At 50.6% G+C, this 20,682-nt stretch overlaps 1 protein-coding gene across 3 annotated transcripts in view; it reads right to left on the reverse strand.

The window, feature by feature from the left end:
- CHST8 (carbohydrate sulfotransferase 8) overlaps positions 1-20,682 on the reverse strand; it is a 145,335-nt gene that overhangs the window by 64,243 nt on the left and 60,410 nt on the right. For 2 of the 3 annotated variants that reach the window (XM_027515981.1, XM_027515982.1), the window contains one exon: positions 9,418-9,632. In XM_027515981.1, coding sequence (XP_027371782.1) covers positions 9,418-9,547 — 130 coding nt within the window. In that variant the 5' untranslated portion in view covers positions 9,548-9,632. Of the gene's footprint in view, positions 1-9,417; positions 9,633-13,403; positions 13,647-20,682 lie in introns of those variants that run through there. The other variant, XM_027515983.1, reaches the window with a different exon arrangement.

Below are 20,682 nucleotides of genomic sequence, written 5' to 3' on the forward strand. Positions count from 1 at the left end.
TTGCCATGGAGGTCCCATGCCCCTTCATCAGTACTATTCTCTGCACAGCTCCAGGGGGCGCCCGTCACACCATCGTTTAAATCAATTCTACCCTGGAATCAGCACAGAGCAGTGTGAGTGGTGCCCCCAAAGTGTGCAGGCCCTGCCTCAACGCTCCCACTCCATCAAGGCGGGGCTCAGCCATCATGCCACGGGCTCTGGTCACCCCTGGTCCCCAACCCTCCAACTATCCACATTGACCTGACCAGCTTTCTTCCCTCTGCCAGCACAGTGATAGCTAGGCTGATTTTGCTCATTGCCCGACCTGTGGCGCCAGAAGGAACCCTCACTAAAGCCACTCAAGTTGAGGAAAGGGGGACAGGAAGCCCCAGGGCCACACTTGGAAGGAGTACTGCTACAAGCATCCTGGCCGCAGTTCTGACTTTGAGAATCCACTGCGTTCTGTGTCATGGGGCAGGCCCTCCAGAGAACTGAAAACTCAGTTACCCAGCATTAATTTTGCTTTTGGTTTTGCATGTATGCGTGCTAAGTCACTTGAATTGCGTCTGACTCTGTGCAACCCTATGGACTGTAGCCTGCCAGGCTCCTCTGTCCATGGGATTCTCCAGGCAAGATTTCATTTCCTCCTGGAGGGGATCTTCCCGACCCAGGGATTGAACTCACGTCTCTGACATCTCCTGCATCGGCGGGCAGGTTCTTTACCACTAGTGCCACCTGCGAAGCCCTTCTTTTTGGTTTTACCTAGCGTTAATTTTCCTTCGCTGTGGTCGCAGAAAGGCGAGGCAAGGTATGGCGAGTGAGGCAGCCTTAGTGAATCCCGGGCAGCATTTGGTGAAGACAGTTTGAACACACACGCTTGCAGGTGCATTGTTTAGAAACACTGAGTTCTGAGAGTCCCAGCCGTGCTGATTTTGCAATGATATATTGCCAGCTACTTAACAGGATGGATCACTGCAATTACATGTCACTTCTGATATTCCCAGTCACAACAAGGAGGTGTCAGCTTCGCAAGGGTTGTAGGAAATATATATGCTGTTCCGCAATGCCGTTAGGAAAGGGTTTCAGGAGACAGACTCAAGAGGATTCCAATAAAACCCACCTGCCTGGGCAAAGCAGACGGCACCATGGAAACTGGAAGGGCTGGTTCCCCTGGCCAGGGAGGGAGTGTGGGCTTAGGCACCCGGGCTCCAGAGGCTGCCCATCCTCTGGCAGTGGAGAGGGGTCAGGATGGCCAGCACACTTCTGGTTATCCCATCACCCTCACATGGGTGAGCTGTTGAGAGCAACTCAGCAGTTACTCCTATGGCCTTTGGCCTGGTGGCATCTCAGGGTTAAAAGGATCACACCCAAACACAGGCAGTCACTGCAGGAAGAAGACAAATCCTCTGAGATTGTTCTGTAGCCTTCAGAATTGGCACGGGCAGTAACCATGGAACCAACAGTGAGAGCCACACTTTCTCTGGCCAACACAGCCCTGCTCCAGGGAACCAAAGGAGAAGTTCTGTTGATTTCTGAGTCAATTCTGGCTCTGTCAGTTCCTATGAGATATAGGGCACCATACTTAGCATCTGTCAATCCTAAAGGAAATCAACCCTGAATATTCACTGGAAGGACTGATGCTGAAGCTGAAGCTCCAACACTTTGGCCACCTGAGGAGAACTGACTCCTTGGTAAAGACTCTAATGCTGGGAAAGACTGAGGGTGGGAGGAGAAGAGGGCGACAGAGGATAAGATGGCTGGGTGGCATCACTGACTCAATGGACATGAATTTGAGCAAACTCAGGGAGACAGTGAAGGACAGAGAAGCCTGGTGTGCTGAAGTTCAAGGGGTTGCAAAGGGTTGGACATGACTGAGCGACTGGACAACAACAAACACTTAACATGCACTGGGGAGAGACACCCCTGGCTCTTCACTGCTGCTGCCAAAGGTCAGCGTCTTGTCACCTCTTGTGCCCTGGAGAAGGCAATCAAGCAAGCCACAGCTCCCCTCCTCCAGGAAGCCCTCCTGACTCCTCCAGTCAGGACTTTGCCCTCAGGTGTGTGACAGCGAAGGATTGAGTGTGTGACCTGTGTGAAAGGAGACGCAGTAGAGGAGGAGTGGGGCAGGGCGGGAGCTTTCTGCTCCTCTCACCTGTTCCTGTGATCTGTGAGTCTGCAACCCTGGGTGGAGGAGACACAGGGCTCCATACACTCTGCCTAGCATCTCAGAGGCCATCTGCCCAAAATAGAACACGCGGTCTCTACTCCCCTCCCCCAACCACTCCCTGTCTGGAGTGTCTCCCTTGATGGGTGGCACCCCAGCTCCCCTCTACCAATGCCAGAAACCCTGAGCCAGAGTCACCTTGAAACCCTGACAGCTGCCCTTCTCAGCCTCCCATCCATGTGGCTGCCAACTCTGCCCCAACCCTATGATGCCACTGAACCATCCTCTCTTGTCCTTGCCTGCCTGCCCCAGGCTTCGCCCTCTCTTCTGTCCCCACTCCACCCCTCCAAGCCGCTCTCTGCGCGCCTGAGGCCTCTTCCTCTGCTACTGTCCACAGTTTCACAACATGCAGTCACTGGAGTGGGCTCTCTGATGGCTGCTGCACCCTCAGAATCCCCAGGGCTCCCTGACTGAGCCTGCAGCAAAGGCTTGGGCCCCTGTGACACTCCAAGGGCTCATGAGAACCGGAGCCTGCCTGAGCCTTCAGCCATGAGTGTGGGTCCCTAGGTCTCACTCCAGCCCCTGATGCACTGGGAGCTCTTCCCACGCATATTTTCTCATGCGTCCTTGATCCACGCTCTGCTCTGGGCCCAGACAGGTCGGACTGAGCAAGCATCACTGGCGTTGAGAAGGCAGCAGGTGCTGTGGGCAACATTTGGCTCCCTACGGATGAATCCCAGCATGGCAGGTAACCTCTCGTACCTCAGGAGTCTTGTCTGTCAAATGGTGTAATACTGTTTAACTCAAGGGGTCCAAAGGTATTGAATGGGCACTAAATACATGTCAGATGTGTGTCTTAGTGCTGAGCTCACAGTGAGCAACTGGGAGCATTAGCCCCCATCAGTGTTGTCTGTGTCCTCTCTGTAAGCCTTGGGACCTCATTTATTGTAAGAATTACATGCACTAAAAGCTGAAGCTCCAATACTTTGGTCATCTGATACAAAGAGCTGACTCATTGGGAAAGACTCTGATCCTGAGAAAGACTGAAGGCAAAAGGAGAAGCGGGCAGCAGAGGATGAGATGGTTGGATGGTTGGATCACTGACTCAGTGGACATGAATTTGAGCAAACTCCGAAAGACAGTGAAGGACAGGGAAACCTGGTGTGTTGCAGTCCACAGGGCGGCAAAGTGTCGTACAGGACTTAGTGACGGAACACACACGCAAACATGGAAAGGCGGACTTCCCTGGTGGTCCAGTGGTTAAGACTCCACACTCCCAGGGGGCATGGGTTCCTAAGATCCTGCATGCTAGGAGGCACAGCCACAGGGGAAAATAAAACCACATAAAGGGCTTTGCACAAGACTTGGCATGTGGTATACTTTTGTTATTACTATTATTATTCCTGGATGCCCCGGAAGTAATATCCTAGGGCTGGTTATGGACTGAGTCATCAGAGACTATCTGCAGGGCCCCCTGGGCCATCCCTGTGGCTGCCTTCCTCCCTGAGCATCCCAGCACTGGCCTCAGTCCCCAGCATCCCCACCACCCACAGTTCCACGGCTTTGGGAAAGCAAAGAGCCACTTCACTAAAACGTGGGGGTGGCCTCTTTAATAAAAATCCACTCTACAAAAACCAAGCATTTATCCACTCTACAAAAACCAAGCATTAAAAAAAAAAAAAAAAACACGACTATCTGTAGTGTGCTAGCAACAGAATCTGTATCATAACGTCACATTTTTGAAAACGTATCAACAAATAAGCCAATCCATGTACTGTTCATTTTGGCTTCACGGGTCACGAACAATGTCTCACCTCACCCCATTAAAACAAAATCCATCCCACTTAAAAGAATGGAGAAGAAATGGTACAATTAGAACATCACAGGAGAGGGAGGTGGGGGAGGGATGAAGCAGGAGGCTGGGTTTAGCAGTTGTAAGCTTTTATATACAGAATGGATAAACAACGAGGTCCGACTGCATAGTTCAGAGAACTGTATTCAGCATCCTATGACAATCCGTAATGGAAAAGAATATGAAACAAAAGAAGGTATATGTGTATATAACTGACTCATTTTGCTGTAAAACAATAATCAATACAACATGGCAAATCAACTATACTTCCATTTAAAAAATAAATTTCAAAAAGAACATTGAATTGTGCAGCCTCGACTGGATGGTCTAGGCCAGGGCGGCGCCAGCCTCTAGGCCACTGACCAGTTTCTGTCTGTGGCCTGTTAGGAACCAGGCTGTAGAGCAGGTGAGCGGTGGGAGACAGAGCAAAGCTTCATCTGCATTTACAGCTGCTTCTCATCGCTTACATTACTGCCTGAGCTCCACCTCCTGTCAGATCAGCCGGGGCTTGAAGCATCCAGAAACCATCCCCCTGCCCTGGTCTGTGGAAAAATTGTCTTCCATGAAACTGGTCACTGATGCCACTGAGTAGGCGGAGTGCGTGAGTGCTTAGTCACTCGGTCGTGTCTGACTCTTTGTGATCCCACGGACTGTAGCCCGCCAGGCTCCTCTGTCCATGGAATTTTCCAGGAAAGAATACTGGAGTGGGGTGCCATTTCCTACTCCAGGGGATCTTCCAGATCCAGGAATCGAACCCGCGTCTCTTGAGTCTCTTGCATTAGCAGGAGAATTCTTTTACCATTGAGCCACTTAGGAAGCCACAGGGTCAGTGGCTAACCAATAACTCAAAGCTGGGCAGATGTACTCCTCCCCACAGAAGAACACAGGACCACATATGAATTCTTGCCAAAAAAGGGAAAACAAACCTATATCTGATCAACTGCTAAATTTACGTAATTTACAGGGAGTACAAGGGGCAGAAGGGTATGTTGAGCTATACCAAACAGGCACGATCAGCAAAAATCCCAACTGTGGAAAACTTACAGAACCTGTGACCCAGTTTCCTCCAGTAAACAGCAAGAGGGAAGTAAAGGCACGCAGGACATCTTAGAAACTGAGAGAAGCTTAAACGACTTGCCCACCAGTTGTAACGTGTGAGCCTTATCCAGATACTGACAAAACAAATCGGAAATAAAGATATTTATCACCTTTGTGGGATGACTAGAAATGTGAACACTGGACATTTGATGAGATCAAACAATTGTTGAATGTTAAAAGAAAGAATTCTTATCTTTTCTACTAAGAAATACACTGAAATATTTATGGCTTTATGGTTATACAGGGAAGCGGGGGAGGGGAATAAATTGGGATTAACATAAACACACTACTTTACATAAAATAGATAACTAATAAGGACCTACTGTGTAGCACAGGGAACTCTACTCAATACTCTGTAATGACGTACATGGGAAAAGAACCTAAGAAAGAGTGGATGTGGGTATACGCATAACTGATCCACTTTTCTGTACGGCAGAAACTGACACAACACTGCCAATCAACTGCACTCCAATAAGAAAATTTTTAAAAAGAAACATTTGGGGGATGTCCCTCGTGGTACAATGGATAAGTATCCCCCTGCCAATGGAGGGGACACAGGATCCCTGGTCCGGATGATCCCACATGCCGTGGAGCAACCAAGCCTGTGAGCCACAACTACTGAGGCCGTGCTCTGGGGCCTGAGAGTCAAACCTCGACGCCCATGCTCCTAGAGCACGTGCTCCGCGACACGAGAAGCCACAGCGTAAGAAGTCCTCACACCACAACTGGAAAAAGCCTGCAAACAGCAACAAAGACCCAGTGCGGCCAAACTAAACCAAGACACTTTTTAAAAAGAAATACTTATGACTGAACTGATTGGCCCTAGTATATATGCTTTGAAAAGAGAAGCGTATGGGGCTGTGGATGAGGCCCCGTTGAGGCTGCTGGGTGCTCGGGACGTGGGGTTCACTGTACTATTCTAATCCACTTCTCTGTGTGTCCCACGCTCTCCATAATACAAAGTTCTGCCTTGTATTCAAGTCTGTATATAAAGACGGGTCACTCATACACACGTGGAGAGTGCCCTCTGCACCTCCAGGGCCAGCATGTTGGGATGTGTTAGTCCCAGTTCTGGTCGGCTCTCTTCCACTTTGGGAAGGGGCAAGAGTAGTCTCCTGGGTCAAGATGTGAGTTTCCGGAGGCCTCAGGGCCTGGCAATATTGGAGACATGAAAAACAGTGGGATAGGTAGATTCTCTGACACCCAAGAACACCTAATCTTAGAATGAAGGTAGGTTAACCGGCAGTGGTTTATGTTCCAAAAGGTTTGATCTAAAATATAGCAAACATTTTGGAAAATAGCGTTTGGTTTACAGAAGTTGGCAATCCCACAGGATTGCACTTAATGCACAAAGCAGGTGAGATTTGCTGACTGGTCTCTGCAAAGTTCAGGTGCTTTTAAAAGCTGGTAGCTGCATGGGAGAAATCTGAAGGACACGCCAACCCCAAGGGACCACAAACAGCTAATGACTCTGTCCGCCTTTTCAAGCTTGTTTCTGCATCTTCACCTGACCACCCTCCCCCTCCCACCTTGGCCAACGCCACCAACAGCGGGTCCCAGACGGCATTCCCAGGAAAGTTTCTGCTACTGGAAAAAAGACCAGAAGAGCCCGTGGGGAATGTCCTCTGCAGATGCCCCCACCGCTTTGACCAATCTGGATGACAGGGCAGCCTCTCTCGTCTACATCTCCCAGGGCCGAAATTCTGACTTGTCTAGGACTCTTGGGGCCAAACCACCCATGCAGCTGGATACATACACTTTGTAAGCACTGGTTTCCAACAGATAAATGTAATCAAGGTTTATGTGCACAGAGAAGACAACAGGATGGGATTGTTTCACTTGAAAGATCAGAAGAAAATTGTAACTAATGTTGTGGAAAATTACTTTGATATTGCTTTCTTGGTACCGAATCACAATTAGGCTGCCGTGAGAAGTACAGGGGAAGAATAAATGAATAGTAACAAATCAACACAAACAGCCTGTGTCAGGAACACTTTGCTCAGGGAGAGTAACGTAAGCATTACTTAAAGTTTTATGACTGCGTTTGAGGTGATTTACGTAGAACGTACAGGTGCTACGCCCAGGTGGTCCGGCTCCGTTTACAGCCAGAAGAAGGGAGCTCAAAACCCAAGCGAGCTCCACACCTGGGTCTGCCAGGTCCTTGCCATCCCCGGCTGCAGGGGGAGGCTGGCCTCAGCTTCCTGCCATCCCGCCTGCCAGTCTATGCTATGCTATGCTAAGTCACTTCAGTCGTGTCTGACTCTGTGCGACCCCATAGATGGCAGCCCACCAGGCTCACCCATCCCTGGGATTCTCCAGGCAAGAACACTGGAGTGGGTTGCCATTGCCTTCTCCAATGCATGAAATCGAAAAGTGAAGTCACTCAGTCATATCTGACTCCCAGCGACCCCATGGACTGCAGCCTACCAGGCTCCTCCGTCCATGGGATTTTCCAGGCAAGAGTACTGGAGTGGGGTGCACCCACCCCAGAAACCCTCACTGTCCGCTGGGCCCCCACTCCACCAGTGATGGAGGTAATCCACACATGTGCACCGGGGTAGCTGTGCAGGCCATGCCAGCTGGCGAGGACAGGAATCCACAACACAAGGGGCAAGGTCTCTGTGCCGTCAGCTGCTGCAGCATGGCAGAGCACATATCGAGGTCACCAGCCAGCGACCCCACTCAGGACTATCACACCGGTCCCCAGAAGACACCACAGATGGGCACCCAGCCCCAGTGGACACCACAGACACACTCGAGTCTTCTCTCCCAGGCTGGTCCCACAGAAAGCAGACACAAGACATGAGAACCCTCTGCCCACTTGTGCCCCAACCACGCGTGCGCACACCAAGACGTGCAGAGGACACACGGCGCCGTTATCCCCAAGCCGCGCCCAGAGGCCTTTTTCGGGAGCTCGCTCCCGCTCATACAACACACAACTGCAGAGAACAACTCTGAGTGCTCTGGGTGGCGCGGCCCATGGAGCTAGGTGCTGCTCACAGAGTCGCTGGCCACTCTGGGGCCCACATGAAGCTGCAAAGCCTCCACAGAGGGACTGGCTCAGTCACGGGTCTCTGCTTCCGAAGCTGGGAAGCAGCCAGACACATCTTTGACAGCCACCTCCGTAGAGGGTCGGGCCCAAGCGTGAGTCAGCACCAGTGACTCACCACCAGCCCCAGGGGGTCTGCCTGGCGCTGGGCTGCTTCTCGCTGATGCTCAGGGATGAGACAAATGACTCACCAGCCTCTCCCGCCAGGATCTCCAACAGCAGCTGCCAGGCCTAGCTCTGGCCTCCTGCTCCTTTCGCCTTTCCATATGGCACCTACGGGCACCCAGGCTGAGCTCAGCATGGGTGCAGGCTGCCCTGAGCATGTGAGCCGTGGCGGGCCCTGTGCCCTCCCCACTCAGGGCCAGGGACCCCCTAACACTGTGTCCCGCACTCCTGGGCTGTGGGCTGTAGGCAGGGATGGTGTGGGGAATCCCTCTGCCTAACCCTCCAGCCTCAGCGCCCCTTTCCTTCTGTCTGTGTCCAGCAGCCCAGGGGTGTCCAGCCATCAAGGACCCTCCCCTAACAAGGCCTCTGGGACCTCTGTTGTAAATGCACGTGCTTGGCCTGGCAACCGTGCTATCCCTTCATGTGATGCCAACAATTCCTGGCCTTGGCCCCACACTGGCGGCCCTCCAGTTCGGCCGTGCTGTCTGGGGCTTGGCCACGTCTCAGTCAGAGGGGCCTTGCCTGAGCGTCCCTCTCTACCTTCTGTCCACCCTGAGGCTCCAGGACCATCCTTCCTGCTCTCCCCTCACTGCCATCCCCACCTCTGCAAGTCCAGTGGGCTGGGAGGCCGTAGGTGGGGAGGCCAGCAGGAGGCTCTTCAGCTTTACAAAGCCGGGAGGCACCGAGGCACCCCACTTTCTTGCCCAGGCTGAAGAGGCTGAATTTGAGAGGTCCCCAGCGCTGGGCAGAGAATCAGAGTCCCATTGGGGAGGCCTGGGCTCAGGGAGAAGTCACTTGTCCTCTGATATCCCAGATCATGTGGAAGAGGACCCGAGAGGTGGTGGGACCCTGAAATCTTAGTTTCACCAGAGGCAACGACCAGATGAGAGAGGGGCAGCCTGGCCATTCTTCCCAAGAGGAGTGCACGGGCCAGACGTCAGAGGTCAGAGGCCAGAACCACATGGTTGGTGGCCTGACCACAGATACAGTGCCCCCACACTGTGGCTGGTGACTGGAACCTCTGCCTTGGCCCCATGGCAGCGCAGAGGCCTGTACTTCGGGCGGGAGAGCCGGGTCAAGCAGGCAGCTGGGCCGAGTGCAAGGGCTCACCTGGTGCCTGGTGGGGGGTGAGCTCCGTGGGGTCCTGCAGGCTGATGAAGAGAAGGAGTCCTGCAGCTCCGAACAGCAGGATGGACGAGAACATGCAAGCCAGTCGCATCGTTCCTGCTCGCGGGGACATCCGGGGCTCGCTCCGGGGTCACCTCTCGGGTGCGGGAGGCACGTTCTTCCCTCATTGTCCACACTGGGCGTCCATCAGGCCAGGTCTACGGAGCAGTGGGGGAGAAAGACGGCCCATCACTGAGGCCCAGGGCCCCGGTCACTGCTCGTGACCAAGCAGAGTCCCTGGACCCCTCCACCCTTACTCACATGCGTCCCTTTGACCTTCTCAAGTCCAAGGAGGCAAAGGCTGGTCACCACCTGGGGCTGAGACACCAGCTTCCTGCCAGGGTCTCCTGTATCTGGACCTTTAGAAAAGCCACGGAGAGAGATACTCCCCAGCTCCTGCCCCGGGGGGGTGGGCCCTGGTGTGGACCCCTACCACCCACAGCCAGGGGACAGCAGCCACCCCCCGCACTGTTCAGGCAGGAATCCGGGTCCCTGTGGCTCACAATTGGCCCAGTGGACAGAGAAGTTCTTGGGTCTGTCTCTGCCTTGGCTCCCATCTACAGGATGCTGGGGACAAGGGTCTCCATAGAACCAGAAGCTTTGAGAAGGGGCCTCTCAGGCCCAGAGATGTCAGAGACTGACTGACTCGCCACTGTATCAGCCAGAGCTGTCCCTGCCCCCCACAGACGGAAGGATGAGCTGGGTGGAATCATAGCCCTGCTGGATAGTCGCACCGACAGGGGCTGAAGTTCCAGCCAGATCATGGTCATCCCAGCTCTCAAAGCGGTCTGGAGCTGACACAGGGTGGCCAGACCCAGGTCTGACAGATCCCAGGCTCAGAGGCTGTGTGCCAGCAGATGGACACCTGCTGCTCCAGCCACTGCAGACCCAGGCCATGCCCATGTTGCTTGCCCCCACCCTCATTCCCCTTGAAGTAAAAGAAATGCCTACCAAGTATCCTGATACCAACTAGTGACATCAGTTGGGTCAAGCTGTGGGTCAAGACGGGGGCACCCTGGGACTTCCCTGGTGGTCCAGTGGTTAGGATTTCGAGTTTCCACAGCACGGGGCATGGGTTCGATCCCTGGTCGGGAGAACTAGGATCCTGTATGCCATGTGGCGTGGCCGAAAGAAAAAGATGACAGCTCCCCAAGGCCATCTGCCTAAAGGAAAGATGTAAGTTCCTGCAGTGGGGGGTGGGGTGGGGGTGGGCTGGGGGTGTGGCGGGGTGGTTCGAGCAAGCTATCACTTGTTCCCCTTATCTTCACCCGATCCTACCCACCTGGGTCCAGGGACATCACCCTCTTTCCACCTAAGAAGCCCTTTGGGAACTTGCCCCTGTCTGGCACAGGGCAATGCCCGAGGAAGGCTGAGGCCAGGTGGGCAGTGCCCAGTAACCCCTGAGACACAGCAGGGTGCTGATCAGGCCCCAGACCAGTGTGCCACTCAGCACAAGGATGAGCCCTGCCTGGAGTCTCCTTGGCTTGACATTCTGAACAGGGAACCCATCTCTGACCCGGCACCCAGGTGCTGGGGGAGGAAACCCCAGCTTTTGTCCCTCTGTATCCAACCTGAAGATGGGGCACGAGGCAGGAAGTGATAAACAGAGAAACCCCACCTTCCTCTGCCCAAACACACATTCCCAAGGACTAGACAGTTCTCAGCAAGGCTCTGAGGCTGAGAGTTAAATTGCAGGTTTGGGTTTCTCCCCTCTGCAGTCTCTGTAATTATTTTTTCACTCAGTTAACTTTAATTAACCTGCCCCAGGCCTCCATGCACGGGAACACGCCTGAATGCCAGGCTCTCTGAGCTGTGCAAGCAGGAGTTTCCCACGACCTCCCAGCTTTCATGTTTCAGAGGCAGTGCTGACCAGGTGCTGTTTGCCTCTGGCATTGGCTCCAGGGTTCTAGCTGGCCCTGACCTCCCTGCAACAGCCCCTCCTGCACCACACCCCCTGCCCCCCGTCCCGCTCCACCTTGCTACAGAGAAAGGCGGCTGCTTTCTGCCAAAACCAGGGATACCCTGCCTCCAGCTTGCAGTGGGTGAAAATGGGCAGCAACATGTCCCCAAAGGCTCAGACCCTGAAGCCCCTCAGGGTCTGCAGCCTCCCTCTCCATGGTGGCCCCAGATGGGACCATTCTGGGGACCTGGCTCATCATTCTGAAAAGACGCAGGTGCCGGAGTGCAGGCCCCAGGCTCCAGGGAAGGACAAAGCCCACAGCATGCCCAATGGCCTGCGGTCTCCCAGGACCCTCCCTCAGTGATGACAGGCCCTCTGCGCAGGACCCACAGGTTGAACTATAAGCAAGGCCATGGCTATAAGGACACCCAGCTTATGCTGGCCAAGGTGTTGATATACTGCCTGCAGACACACCAGCCTTCAGAGTGAGACACGAGGTCAGGAAACCAATCTGATCTAGGGTGAACCCCCAAATTAGGACATTTCTCAAGGTGGGGAGAAGAAAGAAGAAAGAAAGAAGGGAAGAAAGGATGGCAAGTCGATGGCCAGCAGACACAGTGGCCTGGTAAAGCAGCTAATAATGTGTTGCCCAATCTTGACCCAAAGACTATTTGATGAGGAAAAGGGACTCAGAGGCACGTGTGATCATTATTGCATTGTTTGTATGGTGGCTGGCACTGCAGAAGTGACTGCAGAAGAGCTGCTCAGTTTCCTCTTCTTTCTAATCTGTCACATGGTCACTGTTCAAGTCGGTACAGATTTCCCTCCTCCTCCAGCCATGACCTGTTCTCACTTGTTTCTGAACCAGCCCAAACTAAGCCCACCAACTGGAGCCAGGCTTCCAGCAGCCCGTGTGCCTGGAGCCAGGCTGAAGACCACATCCCTGACCCCAAATCTGGGGAGAAGAGAACACAGCCCCAGAACCTGCACTTTCACGGTGGCAGGAGCATCAATTATTCAAGCATCTCAGCTTAGAGACTCTCTCCTTGTCAGCCCCCAAGAGAATATAAGCACTCTCTCTACACCTAGGGAAGCTGGTGTTAGAGACATGCATGGCTTCCCCTGCCCAGACTTAGCTTCTATGCCTCAGACCCCAGCACCCACCCCTCCATTGGACCTTTCTCCCAGGGTTGGCTCTCACTGGAGACCATCTGATTAGCTAACTCCCTGCTTCGTGCAAACAGGAATCAAAGGTTAGCCTGCCTCCTCTCCTGGGGGAATGGTTTGCAGCCTGACTGAGTCTTCAAGGCCCCAGGAGGGAAAAAACAACATCACAGAATCTGTAGGAAACTCCTTCCTTTAAAGAGAGGTAGGTGAGAGATCACCAACAGACCACCAGACACTCCAGACGGTGGGCACATCTGATCCCCTATAGTCCCCATGAGAGTCCTTGTCTTCAAAGTCACATGTTATTTTCAAGGCCACAGGGAGATGATGTTCAAAGGCTGTCTCCCTCTCCTGCGAGTTGAGCTGCTGCCTGGGGAGGGGACACAACAGTCAAGGCTGGAGGTGGGCTGCCCAGGACCCAACAAACACATTCACAAGCCCCCACTCCCAGTGGGATGGGTACAGGCTCAGCACACACTACATCACACCCCAATGACAAGTGGAGAACCTTCTCCTACTTCCCTTCTAAGATCAGCAGACAAGAAGAAAATTCAAATGATGGAGTGGAAGGGGGAGGGGTGAGGCAAGAAAAATAAATAGCCCATTGAGATTTCAGAAGGTCCTGCCCTCCTCGCAGTTCCTAGCGCTCCCGGGGGCTTCTCTCCCTGAGGCCCCGAATGGCGTCACCAATTTTTACAGGAAGAAAGAGAAATCCAATTAATCTTGTAAACACCTCCTGGGACACAGGGCAGGGCCAAGGATTTCTCCTATTTCCGTATTTATCTGATTTAAAATTTTGTCTCTAGAAAATTCACTTCAGGGCACAAGCAAGGACTTGGGAATTCAGCCAAAATGCACGCACCTCCAGTGGCGAAGGGCCGGCAGGCAGACGGACGGACGGACGGCTCCAAGGACACACTTGGCTGAGGATGCTCCAAGGCCTGGATACTCCCCCCAGTCACCCAGAGGACCCCCTCAGGCTGTGGAGACCCACCCCTGTGCCCCACTGGAGGCAGGAGGAGGCGTCCAGCCTCGCACCGGTGGGTGCACCCACTGGGTGTGCGGGCCCCGGGCCTGGGAAAGTTCTCTGACCAGTCGCTTCCTCCTCGAACCGGCAGGAGTGAACAGTGACGTCCCTCCTGGCTGAGGGCTCTAAGAGAAGCTGCTCATCGGGAGAGAGGCTGCTATGGCAACTTGAGGAGAATGGAGCCAGACATTGCCGTCACCTTGAATCCGGCACCAAGCATTCCACAATGGCAGCAGAGGGGGCCACGCTTCCAGCTCTGCCCCCACCGAGGCCGGCGCTGGGGCTGACCCACCGGCTTCCCTCCTCAGCCTCCTGGCCTCGGTAACTCATTTGCTCTTTGCTGAAACAAAGCACACAGCCCAGTCCCCTGAGAACACCACCTCCATCTGTTTTTGTCAGAGTTCTTCCCTGTGTTCAGCTCCTGCTTACTTCTGAGATGGGGTTCTTCTCGATTTCAGCTCATTAAAATCCTACAGCTAATTAAAACTGCTCTAACGGCAGCGGCGATGGCAGCCACAAACTCTGGGACGAGTCCCTCCAGTTTTTATGCACAGGCATAAAGTTGCAATGCTCTTTGAGGATGACGGATGGCTGCAAGGGCTCAAGACTCTGAGGTGGGGCTGCAGACTCCTGCCTCACCGCTGACACGGCAGAGCGCTGACCTGGGTCCTGAAATGGGCAGGGCCCAGCCTCAGCACATCCGGGCAGGCACGACTGCCCCCCATTCCTGGGGGAAGCAATTTACTTGATAACCACTCCCTTGTTACAAGGCAGGGATTCCCTCCAATCTCCCACGCTGTCTGCAGGGAGAGAGAAAGGCGACCCCGAGGCGAAGGCCGAGGTACAAATCAGGTTCAAACAGCCCCAAACCTTGTCCCCACAGCCCCACTAGGAACACCACAGCCCAGCTCATACAAAGAGGATGAAGGGAAGCCTGCAAACACATAGCCATGGCAGGAGGGTCCTGAAAGCCTGGCCAAGATGTCACAGGCTGCAATGTCCTCTTTGCTATTAGGAATAAACCAAACTATGGGTATCATCTCTGCCCAGAACTTATATTTTTAGGGTACTTTATTACCCTAAATAAAGGACAGGGTATGGAAAAATAATCCTACAGGTAAAAAAACTAACTCCCTCCCCACCAGCTTGCAGGTGGTATCCTCAATCTTGTGAGCGCGGGTATCTCAGTTACAGCCCTTCCTCCACTATGTGGAGAGCATTCTCATGCCTGTTTTGGACTCTTTGCTCATCTTTGTATTCCCAGCACTTAGCACAGTGCCTGGCACAGGTGATCAATAACTTTTGCCACACGTTGAATGAGTGTGAGTTAATAGAGGTGATTGGACCATCTGGAGAGAGACACTCCATGAACCTGGAATTTTAAAAAGGTCATTTCTGTTTCAGGGAGCTGAGGGTCTGTTTTGATCAGGTCTGAGCTGGAATCAGGTTCAACGAGTAGTCCAATCCTATGACGGAAGAAGAGACAAGGAACTGAGCTCCACCAGGGAACCTGACAAAACTGACCGCTCCCAAACACCCTAGGCACACTCACCACCAGGATGCCATTTCTGTATCTTCATGTCTGATAGGACAGATTTCAAAACATGGGGCTTGAAGACTAAATGATGACTCTATTTCTATATGTATGAGTATATTAGAACACACAATACAAACAAATATTTGTCATTTAGATACTGTAAAATGGATGATTTTCAAACCTTTAAAATACAGTATGATGCGAGGGAACTCCCAAACAAAACTGTAGTTTGCATTGGTCAGTCGGTTCAGTCACTCAGTTGTGTCCAACTCTTTTCGACCCCATGGACTGCAGCACACCAGGCTTTACTGTCTGTCACCAGCTCCTGGAGCTTGCTCAGACTCATGCCCACGAATTGTTGATGCCATCCAGTCATTTCATCCTCTGTTTCCCCCTTCTCCTCCTGTTTTCAATCTTTCCCAGCATCAGGGTCTTTTCTAAGGAGTCAGTTCTTTGCATCAGGTGGCCAAAGTATTGTAGTTTCAGCTTCAACATCAGTCCTTCCAATGAATATTCAGGACTGATTTCCTTTATGACTGACTGGTTTGATCTCCTTGCAGTCCAAAGGACTCTCAAGAGTCTTCTCCAACACCACAGTTCAAAAGCATCAATTCTTCAGTGCTCAGCTTTCTTTACAGTCCAACTCTCACATCCATACATGACTACTGGAAAAACCATAGTTTTTTGTTGACTAGACGGACCTTTGTCAATGAAGTAATGTCTCTGCTTTTTAATATGCTGTCTAGGTTGGTAATGGGAGAAGGCAATGGCACCCCACTCCGGTACTGTTGCCTGGAAAATCCCATGGATGGAGGAGCTTGGTAGGCTGCAGTCCATGGGGTCGCTAAGAGTCAGATACGACTGAGCAACTTCACTTTCACTTTCCACTTTCATGCATTGGAGAAGGAAATGGCAACCCACTCCAGTGTTCTTGCTTGGAGAATCCCATGGACGGAGAAGCCTGGTAGGCTGAAGTCCATGGGGTTGCACAGAGTCGGACACGACTGAAGCAACTTAGCAGCAGCAGCAGCAGGTTGGTCATAGCTTTTCTTCCAAGGAGCAAGTGTCTTTTAATTTCACAGCTGCAGTCACCATCTGCAGTGATTTTAGAGCCCCCCAAAATAAAGTTTCTTACTGTTTCCATTATTTCCCCATCTATCTGCCATGAAGCGATGGGCCCAGAAACCATGATCTTATTTTTCTGAATGTTGAGTTTTAAGCCAGCTTTTTCACTCTCCTCTTTCACTTTCATCAAGAGTCTCTTTCGTTTCTCTTCACTTTCTGCCATAAGGGTGGTGTCATCTGCATATCTGAGGTTATTGATATTTCTTCCAGCAATCTTGATTTCAGCTTGTGCATTTTGAGTGATGTATGCTGCATATAAGTTAAATAAGCAAGGTGACAATATACAGCCTTGATGGACTCGTTTCCATATTTGGAAGCAGTCCATTGTTCCATGTCTGGTTCTAACTGTTGCTTCTTGACCTGCATACAGATTTCTCAGGAGGCAGGTCTAGTGGTCTGGTATTCCCATCTCTTTCCGATTTTTCCACAGTTTGTTTTGATCTACACAGTCAACAGCTTTGGCATAGTCAGTAAGGCAGAAGGAGATGTTTTTCTGTAATTCTCTTGCTTTTCCTATGATCTAACACATGTTGGCAATTTGATCTCTGGTTCCTCTGTCTTTTCTAAAACCAGCATGAACATCTGGAAGTTCACGGTTCACATACTATTGAAACCTAGCTTGGAGAATTTTAAGCATTACTTTACTAGTGTGTGAGATGAGTGTAACTGTGTGGTAGTTTGAACATTCTTTGGCATTGTCTTTCTTTGGGATTGGAATGAAAATTGACCTTTTCCAGTCCTGTGGCCAGGACTGAGGTTTCCAAATTTGCTGGCATATTGAGTGCAACACTTTCACAGCATCATCTTTTAGGACTTGAAATAGCTCAACTGGAATTCCACCATCTCCACTAGCTTTGTTCATAGTAATGCTTCCCATGTCCACTTGACTTCACCTTCCAGGATGTCTGGCTTAGGTGAGTGCTCATACCATCGTGGTTATCTGAGCCATGAAGATCTCCTTTGTATAGTTCTTCTGTGCATCCTTTTTTTTTTTTTTTTAACATTAGAACCCCATGAATATCAGTTTACATGGCTTGATCAAAAACCAGTGAAAGCAATTCATGGTATAACATGAGGGAAACTTGAGGACATTATGCTGTGAAAGGAGCCAGTCACAATAAGACAAATACTGTATGATTCCATGTAGACAAACTCAGAGACAGGAAGCAGAAGAGTGGTTACCAGGGACTGCAGGGGTGAGGGAATGGGGAATTATTACTTAATGGGGACAGACTTTCAGTTGGAGAATATGAAAAAAGTTCTGGAGAAGTGCAGAGGTGATGGCTGCAGAACAATGTGAATGTACTTAATGCCTTTGGACTTAAAAATGGTTAAAATGGTTTACATTATATATATAAATAACAACAACAATATTAATTTTACTTCAATCAAAAATCAGTGAAAGCAAACTGAGCAGAAATCACTATCTTATCATTTCACTCATCCCGCAGGTGCAGGCCCTGGGGCCAAGAAGGACCAGAATTGTCAAGTTCATGCCTGTGTGAAACATGACCAGAATACAGAGGAAATGGGTTTACAAACCCAGGCAGCCCCCTCCCCCAAAGTGGCCAGATGTCATGGGATGCAAGCAAAGCTCAGAGCAGGGAGCCTAGGTTCTGGGCCTGGCTGTCCCTCCAGTTTAACTGTTGACCCTTAGGACTTGATTTGCCTAATCTTGGAATCAATCTGCATCCAGAATAAGCACTGTAGATGAGTTTCCAAGTTCCTTGCAGCTCTAGGGTGTGACTAACACGTTTTGGAGAACAGAAAGACATCTTGTGAATTGTATTTGCAGGAGGCCAGTTTCAGGCAGAGCAGGTGGCACTCTGGCGAGGTGTCCCTCACCCACACCTGCTGACTGTCCCTTGCCACAAATCTGGGTCGATGCTGTGTCTCTATGGACCAAAGCTGCCAAACTGTTTCCCTTCAAGATAATCTTATCCCTATTGTAAAGGACAAAGGACCCTCATGCGAGTGTCAAATGGAAAATACGTTCTCAGGTTCTTTCTGGTCCACAGTCATGCCTGAGGCCTGCCTGGTTGAGGCGAGTCTCTCCTGGGTCCACTCTACCTAGGTGACCACTGCTCTATGTTTGAACCCATCAAGTCCAGCTGGGACACTGCCTCATTTAATGATAAAAATCATTTTAAGGCAGAAGTCTAAAAGTCTAAACAGGGCTAATGATTTAAGTCCCACCATGTTCATAGTCACCGTTGTCATTTAAAAATCTTTAATTTTTAAAGAATGTAAAAGGGCAACATGAGGCATCCTTGTGGTGATAGAAATGTCCTCTATTTTGACTGTATCTATGTCAACATTCTTACTGGGATACTACACTGTAGTTTTACAAGACATTACTATTGGGGGGAAATGGATAAAGGGTACACAGTATTTCTCTGTAATACTTCTTACAACCATATGTTAATCTATAATTATTTCAAAATAAGAAGTGTAATTAAAAAAATCAAGCACTTGAAAGTTACTGGCCTTTCAGTTCATGCATAATGGAAGCCAAATTCTAATGTTGTGCATGTAAATAATAGATAACATTTTCATGGATCAGCGCCATCCTCTGCTGTATAAGAAACACTTTAAAGGTAAGGGAATATGCCTTTAACAGGAAAATTTGATGTGTTAGCAACTACTGGTTGATCTTTGTGCATTTTTCAATTGCAAATTGCACTTTAAAAATGCAAACAATTATTAATATTGATTTGGACTAAAACAATATTGAATTTCAATATATTTCCAGCTCTTTTATGAATTACCCTGTGGATACGTGGTGATTATGATAAAAGAGCATTTGCATGCTCGATTTCTTTTCGGTGAGGAACCTTGAAGAGGGCTGATGTGATCCATGGATAATGAACTTCACAGGGACAAGGCTGGCTCCAGAGTCCTCTGCCAGGTCCTTAAACTTAGCAGCTGGAAGGAACTTTCAGGGCCACTCTCCCCTCTGGACTTTATCCAAACCAGTATCACAGAGCACAGGCTATGAACAACTGCTTTGCGAGGCCTGGAATGGGGCTTAGCGTCAGTTGTTTTTTTTTTTAAGTTTTTAAAAATGTATTTATGTTTAATTGAAGGATAATTGCTTTACAGTATTGTGTTGGCTTCTGCCAAACATCAACATGAATCAGCCATAGATATACCTATGTCCCCTCCTTGTTGAACCTCCCTCCAACCTCCCTCTCCATCCACCCCTCTAGGTTGTTACAGAGCCCTGGTTTGAGTTCCCTGAGTCATAGAGCAAATTTCCACTGGCTGCCTATTTTGTCCCAGAGGGGCCTGTCCTCAGCCTGTTGGGGCTTCCCTGGTAGCTCAGATGGTGAAGAATCTGCCTGCTAACGCAGGAGGCCCCGGTTCGATTCCTGGGTTGGGAAGATCCCTTGGAGAAGGGATAGGCTATCCACTCCAGTATTCTTGGGCTTCCCTGGTAACTCAGATGGTAAAGAATCTGCCTGCAATGCAGGAGACCTGGGTTTGATCCCTGGGTCAGGAAGATCCCCTAGAGGAGGGCATGACAACCCACTCTAGTATTCCTGCCTGGAGAATCCCCATGGACAGAGGCGCTTGGTGGGCTACAGTCCATGGGGTTGCAAAGAGTCAGACACGACTGAGAGATTAAGCACATCTATTTTACATACAGTAACATGTTTCCCTGTTACCCTCTCCATACATCCCACCCTCTCCTTCCTACCCACTTCCCATGTCCGTAAGTCTGTTTTCTATTTCTGTGTCTCCACTGCTGCATTGCAAATAAGTTCCTCAGTACCATCTTTCTAGATTCCATATATATGCTTTAGTATACGATATTCATTTTTCTCTTTCTGGGTGTCAGAGCTTTTAAGAGAAAAGGAATAAACATTTGTCATGCTTTGTTAATGTTCCAGACATTATGCTGGGTACTACATAAACATCCCATTTAGCTTTCACACAATAACCTCTTGAAGTAGAAATCTTTATCCCTGTTTGTCACAGGATTGGTTTTCTGTAAGGAGAGGTTGAGATAGAGTTTGGGGTGCAAGATGTGATCAAGGTTCAATATCTATGAAGAGAAAAGGGAGGAAGGGGAAGTGAGTAGAAGGAGAAGTCGGTCAGGGACACAGGTTCGACAAAGCCTTGATGGGAGCTCAGGAGTGGCTGTCGGCTGTCAGAGCGCCCAGCAGCCAGCAGAAATGGCTGTGCCTGTATGCTTCCACCTGATTCGGTAGCTGGATGCAGAGTTCCCGGGGAAGGGCATGACGTGAGATGAGGCAGTCTCCTGCAGATCTTTAGGGAGCTTACAGCTGACCCCCCTGTCCCATGGGTGGCCAGTAAGTCCTTCCTGCAAGGGGCTCGAGGAAGCATATCTCCAAGTCCTCTGCTCTGTTTTACAAATGATAAAATTAAGACCCAGAGAGACTAAACATTGTCAAGGTTACACAGTAAATAAGCCACCCTGGATCTCTT

This window comes from Bos indicus x Bos taurus, chromosome 18 (genome assembly GCF_003369695.1).
Source record: "Bos indicus x Bos taurus breed Angus x Brahman F1 hybrid chromosome 18, Bos_hybrid_MaternalHap_v2.0, whole genome shotgun sequence".
Taxonomy (NCBI): Eukaryota; Metazoa; Chordata; class Mammalia; order Artiodactyla; family Bovidae; genus Bos; species Bos indicus x Bos taurus.